General features: G+C 46.3%; 1 protein-coding gene across 15 annotated transcripts in view; it reads left to right on the forward strand.

The window, feature by feature from the left end:
* The window catches only part of tnikb (TRAF2 and NCK interacting kinase b), a 55,715-nt gene that overhangs the window by 25,361 nt on the left and 20,354 nt on the right, over positions 1 to 10,000 (forward strand). For 9 of the 15 annotated variants that reach the window (XM_046833683.1, XM_046833673.1, XM_046833675.1 and 6 more), the window contains exons 10-18: positions 1,346 to 1,521; positions 2,263 to 2,329; positions 2,536 to 2,734; positions 3,223 to 3,339; positions 4,141 to 4,227; positions 6,643 to 6,834; positions 7,387 to 7,716; positions 8,988 to 9,152; positions 9,762 to 10,000. The exon at positions 9,762 to 10,000 is cut by the window's right edge and continues 7 nt beyond it. In XM_046833683.1, the coding sequence (XP_046689639.1) occupies positions 1,346 to 1,521; positions 2,263 to 2,329; positions 2,536 to 2,734; positions 3,223 to 3,339; positions 4,141 to 4,227; positions 6,643 to 6,834; positions 7,387 to 7,716; positions 8,988 to 9,152; positions 9,762 to 10,000 (1,572 nt within the window). The remainder of the gene's footprint in view (positions 1 to 1,345; positions 1,522 to 2,262; positions 2,330 to 2,535; positions 2,735 to 3,222; positions 3,340 to 4,140; positions 4,228 to 6,642; positions 6,835 to 7,386; positions 7,717 to 8,987; positions 9,153 to 9,761) is intronic. The other 6 variants (XM_046833684.1, XM_046833685.1, XM_046833678.1 and 3 more) reach the window with 3 other exon arrangements.

Genomic DNA, 10,000 nt, shown 5'->3' on the forward strand with positions numbered 1-10,000 from the left:
CATCTACACCGTCCACACCGTCCACATTTTCCACACCATCTACACCATCCACACCTGGCCTGTGTGCGTCAGTACTGGGTAGGGGCGTGGGCTGTTTGTGTCAGTACTGGGTAGGGGCGTGGCCTGTGTGCGTCAGTACTGGGTAGGGGCGTGGCCTGTGTGTGTCAGTACTGGGTAGGGGCGTGGCCTGTGTGCGTCAGTACTGGGGTAGGGGCATGGCCTGTGTGTGTCAGTACTGGGTAGGGGCGTGGCCTGTGTGCGTCAGTACTGGGTAGGGGCGTGGCCTGTGTGCATCAGTACTGGGTAGGGGCGTGGCCTCTGTGTGTCAGTACTGCAGTGGGGGCGTGGCTGGTGTGTCTCGGTAATGCAGTAGGGGCGTGGCCTGTGCGCGTCAGTACTGGGTAGGGGCGTGGCCTGTGTGCATCAGTACTGGGTAGGGGCGTGGCCTCTGTGTGTCAGTACTGCAGTGGGGGCGTGGCTGGTGTGTCTCGGTAATGCAGTAGGGGCGTGGCCTGTGCGCGTCAGTACTGGGTAGGGGCGTGGCCTGTGCGCGTCAGTACTGGGGTAGGGGCATGGCCTGTGTGTGTCAGTACTGGGTAGGGGCGTGGCCTGTGCACGTCAGTACTGGGTAGGGGCGTGGCCTGTGTGCGGCAGTACTGGGGTAGGGGCATGGCCTGTGTGTGTCAGTACTGGGTAGGGGGCGTGGCCTGTGTGCGTCCGTACTGGGTAGGGGCGTGGCCTGTGTGCGTCAGTACTGGGTAGGGGCGTGGTGTTATTTCTGTGTGATCCATGTCCTGACAAAACCATTATTTTAATCCTAATTGCATCAATAAACAATTTCATTAATTAATAACCAGGAAATAATAAACAAGTTTGTTTTGTGTGAAGTTTTTAAGTTTTATTGTGAAATTAAAAGTAACACAGATCCGTTTTTATACATCAAAAAAGAATAACAGCAATAGAAGAGAACGGTGTGGATTTAGACTCGTAACCCTGACCCTAACTCTAACTCATCATCTCCACATCATCTGCAGAAATCTCCTAAAGAAACACTCACGCTGGTGTTGTCCTTCACTCGTCCTTGTGTGCAGGACAGCAGGTTTGTCTTTCGTCACATTTCTTAGCATCTTTGAGCCGTGAGAAGATGTTCATCAGACACGTGACGTTTCTGCTGGAGGAGTCTTCGATCCAGTGCTTTTTTTTGTTAGTCATTCTTGATTTATGCGTTCGTCTGGTGATCAAATAGAAATACATCAAAGTGCTCATGAAACACTTCAGGAGGTTTATAGATGAAGGCAATCGGAGCGACTCACTCGCTGCTTTCTTTTTTCTTGTCTTCCTCCAGGACCAAGAAGTTCCAGTCGTTTATTGACAGCTGCCTGGTGAAGAACCACACGCAGAGGCCCAGCACCGAGCAGCTGCTGAAACATCCCTTCATCAGAGACCTGCCTAATGAGCGCCAGGTTCGCATCCAGCTTAAAGACCACATCGACCGCACCAAGAAGAAGAGAGGAGAGCGAGGTGAGGAGCTGAACGCTGAGCTGATACACCGAGACGCAATGTTCCCTGCCCACACTAACACCACAGAGTCAAGTTCCACTGCAGAACTCTGCTGTAGATATTGTTATATTTTAGTGCGTTTATCTTCGTTTATTCTTTTCTGTGATTTTTTATATTTCTTTATTGCTGCTGGTCTCTGAAAGCTGCCAAACTCATTTCGTTGTCTCACTACAATGACTTTAAAGTCTCTTTACTTTAAATAAAATAATACTGAATAATGTACAATTATATTACTGCTAGAACCGAGCCGAAACCCGGATCAGAATCAGACCCATGGCAGCGAGGAGGCAGACAAATGAAGGGATTTGATCTGAAACCTTTAAAGAAGAGATTTTTGGTTGGAATTTATTTGAAAAAGTTTTGTTCTTATTTATTTCTCTATATTTGATGTCAGAGTGACTTTTGTGGAGGTAAAAAGGATTTGAACTTTTAACTCATCCTCAGCTCCAAAACCAAACTGATCATAAACATAAAGAGTGGGATAACAGAGGACACCGGTGTCTGACGTTCAGCAGGTCATTCTTTATATCAGAGCCTTCAAATGGAGATGATGTGGTTCAAACGTTTGGTCCTGATTATAAATCAGAGCATCTGATATCACACCGATTTAACTACAGTGTCTGAAGCCCTATTTGGACAGGATCGGTGTTGTGTCAGTATTATTGCGGTGTATCTCACTGGTATGTGGTCTGTGTTTTGCAGATGAGACGGAGTACGAGTACAGCGGCAGCGAGGAGGAGGAGGAGGAACGGGACATGGGAGAACCCAGGTATAAACTCAGGAATAAACCATTCTCACATAAAGGTGCCAATATTTATGCTTCAGTCAATGGCTGAATGCTGTTTGCGATTCAGCAGTTGAGTGTTGAAGGAACCTGAAGAGACACGAATGTTCAGAACATCTGTAGGTGTGTTTCACTAGAACAGCTGTACAGATGTGTGGTGTAAACACTGAGACTCTCACATGTATCCACAGCTCCATTATCAACATCCCGGGCGAGTCTACGCTGAGGCGGGACTTCCTGCGTCTGCAGCTGGCTAATAAGGAGCGCTCCGAGGCCCTGCGGCGACAACAGCTGGAACAGCAGCAGAACGACGAACACAAACGCCAACTACTGGCCGAGAGACAGAAACGCATCGAGGAGCAGAAGGAGCAGAGGAGGAGGCTGGAGGAGGTACGGAGACAAACCTGCACAGAGGATCTGTCCAACCTGAGGGGGACATAATACTGCTCAAACACACACACACACACACACACACCCCACCATGTATGGATGCTGAAACTGTAGCATCACTAGTCATTATAACACCCAGATCAAAGTCAAGGTCAAATGTCTGAAATACAATTTCTTCAGTAACTTCCTTCCTGTTTGAAGTCTATGTTAAGACACGTAACTCATCAGTGGTGTGGACCAGGAGCTCAGTGTGGTTCCTCTCATCAGTCTGCTTTTCCTTATAAACGTTTCTAAAATAGAAATGAAAGCAGAAATGAGCCTCATCTCAAAGGTGTGAAGGTGTGTTTAAAGCTAAAGCCAGAAGGAGCATAATCATGAACTGTGATGTAATAGAAGTCCAGGTGTTATTAGTTATGCTGCCATCTAGTGGTGTGGAGACAGGAACTGCATCCCACACTGAAAGTGTTCTTCTCCGCTGATCTCCACAGCAACAGCGTCGGGAGAGAGAGCTGCGCAAACAGCAGGAGAGAGAGCAGCGCCGACGCTATGAGGAGATGGAGCAGATACGGAGAGAGGAGGAGAGAAGACATGCTGAAAGGGAGCAGGTATACACACACACACACACACACACACACACACACACAGGACATGTCCAGGCAGATACATGATTGCGGTAAACACATGCAACAATGCTGAAACATCACAGACTGGAAGCGTGTACAATTACACACACACACACACACACACACACACACACACACACACACACAAGCACGCTCACACACACACACACACACACACAGACACACAGACACACACAAGTTTACCAATGAATCAGAGCCTAAAACACACTGCGCTTCATAAAGAACCATCTTCCTGAACGAGGTTTGTTCTGTAGATCAGAGCGATGAAGAGTTTTTCTTGATCAGGCTGAGAAACGTTACTGACAAACAATCATCAAAATACACCAGCAGTCGAGAAGAACCACAAGAACATCACACACATCACTCAGAGAACCTCCTATACTACATGGTGCTGATGCAGTGTGCTTCTCTCTCTCTCTCTCTCTCTCTCTCTCTCCCTCTCTCTCTCTCACTCTCTCTTTCTTTTGGACACATCCAGCAGCACAAACAAATTCTACTAATAAGTTCTTGTATTGAGCACCTCACTGCACCTGCAGGTTCTCCATCAGAATCTCGACCTTCTGCACTCTGACAGTGTTTGTGTTTCTCTCCTTTTGTTCTCTTTATAACAGAATTATTCTTTCTGTCTCTAAAGCTCCCTCTCTCTTCTTCCCCTCTCTGTTTCTTATTGTTGTCTTTTTGCTATTGTTTGTGTTCTGGGCTCCTCTGGGCTCCTCTGGGCTCCTCTGCGTTCCTCTGCGTTCCTCTGCGTGCTCCTGTTAGGAGTATATCCGCCGCCAGCTGGAGGAGGAACAGAGGCAGCTGGAGATTTTACAGCAGCAGCTCCTCCAGGAACAGGCTCTTCTTCTGGTAAACTAACCCTGTGACCTTTCATCTCCACACCTCCTCTTTCTTCTCCGCTTCTCCGCCTTCCCTGCACTTTCTTCTTCCTTGTGATGTGTATGTCCTCCAGCATGTCCTCCAGAACTTGACTGTGTGTTTGTTTCTCGTCCTCACGCAAATAAAAGAAAACACTGGGAATCATTTTTCTGATTATTCCATGTTTTGAGTCTGAAGAAGACTCACGTTCTGTGTGTGTGTGTGTGTGTGTGTGTGTGTGTGTGTGTGTGTGTGTGTGTGTAAAATCACTGTAGAAATCTGTAGAAGTATTGGGACACCTGCATTTTCAGTTTTATGTGGTTCTTAAGCAAATTGCAGAAAGTCAGAAGCACACACTTGTGCAGGACATCTTTGGATGCAGGAGCATTACATTTTGCCTTCACTTGAACTAGGAGACCCAAACGAGTTTCAGCATGGCAATGTTCCTGTGCACAAAGCCAGCTCCATGAAGATCTGTTTTCCATGGGTTGGAAGATGAGAAGGATCTCCTGCTATAGAGCTCCAAACCTATTTGGATGAATGTGACTGCACCCCAGGCCTCCTCACCTGCTCAGTATTCATCAGACTTCACTAACATCATCATAGCTGAATGAATCTCCACAAAATCTAGTGGAACATCTTCCCAGAAGAGTGGATCCCATTATAACAGCAGATGGAGGCAGATGTGAACTGTGGTGTTTAGAAGAAGCACATAAACATCCCGCTCAGGTGTCGAAAGCTCAGAATGGTATTGTGTTTGTAGTTTGATGACGCTGAAGCATATAAACGATTATATTTGAAAGGTAAATTCTCACACTGAGTCTGAATCAGAGAAAGTTGCACATCAGGAAAATATCACGAGTCTTTAGTGAACATGTGCAATAATCACAGAAATTACTCGAGCACAGTGAACACGGAGTCGCACCTTTTACGCTTTATAAGCTGGAGGAAAATTAATCATCATAATAATAATAATAATAATAATAATAATAATAATAATACAAAACCTCAATGTGACTCAGAACACAGGCCATGATGGATTCGGTTGTTGCAGATGAGTTGATTTAGAGTCTCATCTCGCTTTTAGACCTCGCTCCCACCTGCTTGGAGAACCTCGCTCCGCTCTGGACCAGAACACAGCACACAAACACTGCATGTGTAAAAACACACTAATCTGTGAATGCAGCATCTACTCCACCTGTGTGTCCTGACTCGGCGTTTCCCTCCGCACTGCAGCCACGGCTTTATCGAGCAGCACAATTGATTTTCGGCAGCCCTGAGGTGATTAGTGGCGGCTCTGTAGCTTTGCCTCGTTGCTGAAGGAAATGAGATTTGAAGCTGTCAGATAATTGGCTATCAATAGATTTATCTCACCAACATAATGGCTTTGTATAAAATTCTTTCCCTGTAGACGCTGCCTGTAGATAAAAATATAAAGCACTCAGTTAAAAAAAAGAAAGTCTTTCAGAAAGAGTTTTTATTCCACACCAGGTGTAGAGACGCGTCTGAGACACCAGGATTTACTGCATTGTTTAAGGAAAGGTGATGGGATCCGTAGCCATATCGTCTGGGATTATTCAGCAACGTGTCTGGGGTCGGTTTCCGCTTTATAGAGGTTTTATCTCTGTTTTTCACCTTCAGAAAGCACCGTGTCATCAGTCAGAGCGTGTGTGTGTGTGAGTGTGTGTGTGTGTGTGTGTGTCTTCAGTTTTAACAACACACACATTTTCATAATGTAAGATAAATACATCATTTTTCAAACATCCCCAGAGGGAAGTTTTTGTATTTATTAATGTTTTTATTGATTGTGTTCATCAGTGTGTATGTGTGTGTGTGTGTGTGTGTGTGTGTGTGTGTGTGTGTGTGTGTGTGTGTGTTAATTTTACTTAACAAAACTAGCTAAAAAAGTTAAATTGTTGTCAGTATTAATGCAAGGAAAGTTTTCCTCCTGTGTGTGGTACAGGCTTTTGAGGTTGCCAGATAATTCTTCAGTAGAGCAGAATTTCATTAGTGCTTTAAACATAAACACTCAACATTAAGCTGAAAGAAGGACAGAAAATGTGGACTTAATAGTCTTTGCTTTCTTTTAAATGTCATGTTGTGTGTCATAAGAGACAAGATTGAATAAAAAAAATAAAAATAAAAGGTTAATAGAGAAGAAATGAATCTGACAGGCGTGTAGTATGTTGGTGGTTTATTACAGTGTGAATAGTGTTAGTTGTGTCGCAGGTATAATTATTAATTAAATTAGTAATTATTAATAAAACGCACACTTCCACACTGATTATTTGTCAGAACGTTGATTAGCACTCGGTCCAACACGTTCATTTCCATCTCTCATAAACTCTTTCTAAAAAAGTCCTGACCTTCTGTGTTTCTGTGGTTCCTGTCTGTGATGGCCTGCAGGAGTATAAGCGGAAGCAGCTGGAGGAGCAGCGGCAGGCGGAGAGGCTTCAGAGGCAGCTTCAGCAGGAAAGAGCGTACCTGGTTTCCCTCCAACAGCAGCAGCAGCAGGAACCTCGACCTGCTGAGAAGAAGCAGCTCTATCACTACAAGGACTCGGTCAACCCCAGCGACAAGCCCGCCTGGGCCAAAGAGGTAGCAACCTTCTGAGTTAAAACACCAAGGAACCTGCTGCAGATCAATGTTACATCACTAATGAAAAAAAAATCTAATCTCATTTCTAAACATTATTCCAGACAATCATCTGATCTCACATTTACACCGTATGACTCACATCACACAGAGCAATTCAGCAGATTTATTTTATTAATCATTTTTTATTTATTAGATGTTTTCCTATCATGTAACATATCTGTAAAAGTGGGAGGAGTTCTGGAGGATAAGGGCGGAGACTCTTGATTCACGTTAAAAAAACTGCACTATTCAGTGAAAAATAGTGAATAGTTGGAGTTTAGATCAGGGTGTGAATTCTCTCAGGGACCAGATACATTTATACAGTTTGTAATATTGATGTTAGAGGTCATTAAAGGTCACTAGAGGTCATTATTATTGTTGATATTGCATTATGGATAAACTTTCATGTTGCTGATAGAGAATTTCCACAAAATGATTCCAGTCTCCAGAAACGAGTCTCCAGAATCCGTCTCAGTTTTCCTTCACATCACGTGTATAATCATTTTTATCCAGGTTATGAAACGAGCCCAAAGTAACTCGCCTCGTCTACCTACAAAGAACCAATACCATGAGGAGGCGCGGCTTTCGCACCTCCTTCTTTTTCCTGACTCCATCTCCAGCCAACTGCCCGCCCGCCCCCCGTCCTACCCAGCCGCTACCCCCTCCCACTTCCAGAGAGAGAGGGCGGAGCTTCAGCTCAGGCAGCTGAACACCAACTCCAATGTTCCCAGGATCCGGGTGTCCTGTGAGCCGGAATTGGCTCCGATCAGCCAGCCGTTATCAGGGCAGAGCCAGGAGAACCGTGGGCGGAGTCCCGGGAGATCCGGAGCATGGGACAGCGAGGTAGAGAGACAGACGTCAAAATTCTTCCACTGGAATGGGGCAAATTATGCCATTTTTACCACCATGGGGAATAAACTTCTGCCACTTTCTCCAAACTCCTCTCTGATCTCTCTGGCTCTGGATGAACTCTTTGGGAAATCTTGTTTTCTCTTTTTGTTCTAAACTCCATCAAAGTGGGATTTGGTGGGATTTGGTGGGATTTTGGTGACTGCAGGTTCTTCTGTCTTTCCTCTCCAGCTTCATCCTCCAGCGAAACTCTACCTCACTTCCTGCTCCCGTTTTACTCCTGCAGCTGATCGACGTGAGGTGAAAGCTGGAGATTTGGTTGTGTGTGAGTCATGAGAAGAAAAATCATAATCAGTTGATGGACATAATAATGATTAATGATGACTCATAAAACTACACAAAACCTCTTCTCTTGGAAAGGATATAAACAAATGCTCAGGATTACAATGATTTCTCTTTTCTCTCTTTTTAACATTTCCCTCAGTTACCTGGTTTCCTTTCAGACTTTTTCGCCTTTTTGCTCTTTTATGAAAACTTTACTGATGTTTTGTGCTTAAGAGAATCATTCATGCTGGTAAAAAGAAGAGAGAACTTTCACACAGCCACGCCCACCACTCGACACACAGAGCCACGCCCACCACTTAACACAGTCACATACACACGGAGCCACGCCCACCACTCGACACACAGATCCACGCCCACCACTTAATACAGTCACATACACACAGATCCACGCCCACCACTCAGCACACAGAGCCATGGCCACCACTCGACACATGGAGCCACGCCCACCACTCGACACACTGAGTCACACCCACCACTCGACACACGGAGCCACGCCCACCACTCGACACACAGAGCCACGCCCACCACTCGACACACTGAGCCACGCCCTCCACTCGACACACGGAGCCATGCCCTCCACTCGACACACTGAGTCACGCCCACCACTCGACACACGGAGCCACGCCCACCACTCGACACACTGAGTCACACCCACCACTCGACACACGGAGCCACGCCCACCACTCGACACACAGAGCCACGCCCACCACTCAACACACAGTGCCACGCCCACCACTTAACACACAGTGCCACGCCCCCACCACTCGATACATCTCTACATTACTTTGGATTTTTTAGGATCAGATTTGAACATTACAGCAGTGCAGCACTTTACACACTGGCTAATCTTATTACAGAGTATTAATAAATGAGGTGATGACACATTCCCACACTGTACCTGACATCTTCCTTCTCTCCAGGTGGAGGAACGTTCCAAACTCAACCGCCAGAGTTCTCCAGCTCTACAGCACAAAGTAGCTAACAGGATCTCAGATCCGTCGCTGCCTCCTCGCTCCGAGTCCTTCAGCAGCGGTGGCATCCAGCAGGCTCGGACTCCGCCCATGCACCGCCCTGTTGAGCCTCAGGTACCATCAGGACCTTTTACTGAACACTATGATGGGAACATCTCATTAGATTCACTCCACTGAGTGTGATAAGACATTTAACCCTGAAGGTGGCAGCGCAGTGGTTAAGGCTCTGGGTTAGTGATCAGAAGGTTGGGGTTCAAGCCTCGGTATTGCCAAGCTGCCACTCTTAGGGGTCTTCAGCAAGGCGCTTAACCCTTTGTACTCCAGGGGGCGCTGTATCGTGTCTGACCCCAGGTTCCTATCATCACTGAGATATGAGAAGAAAGAATTTCACTGTACTCTAAAGTTCATGTGACAAGTATAAAGACCCTTTCTTTCTTTCTAAACCCTCGTCTATGTGTTACAGTCAAAGCACTGACACTGGAGACTCCTTCCTTACATAAAGATTTCATTCCTTACAGAAAACTTCTCCATAACCAGTTTATTATCAGCGGATGACCTGTTACCATAGAAACGTATCAGAGCGAGCGCATTAATATAAACCCACACTACTGCTGTTTTAGAGAACTAATCACCACCTTCTGACTAATCAGGATCCAGCACTCAGCAGCTTGATGGTGTAATGACTGTAATTACCGCTCTAATGCTTGTCTCTGGGTTCTCCAGATGGCTCACTTGGTCTCGGTGAAGTCTCATGGTTCCTCGATGAGTGTCTCGCAGTCTCTGCATGATCAGTCTTCCCAGGGTGTCTCGGCTTTCCAGGAGAGTCTGTCACCCCACCGGCCCCCGATGCCCCGGCAGAACTCGGACCCCACCTCAGAGACTCCCATGCCTCCACCTCGCATCACGAGTCGCGATGACAAGTTCGACCGCAGCTCCTGGCTGAGACAGGAAGAGGAAGTTCC

Source organism: Silurus meridionalis, chromosome 21 (genome assembly GCF_014805685.1).
Source record: "Silurus meridionalis isolate SWU-2019-XX chromosome 21, ASM1480568v1, whole genome shotgun sequence".
NCBI classification, from domain to species: domain Eukaryota; kingdom Metazoa; phylum Chordata; class Actinopteri; order Siluriformes; family Siluridae; genus Silurus; species Silurus meridionalis.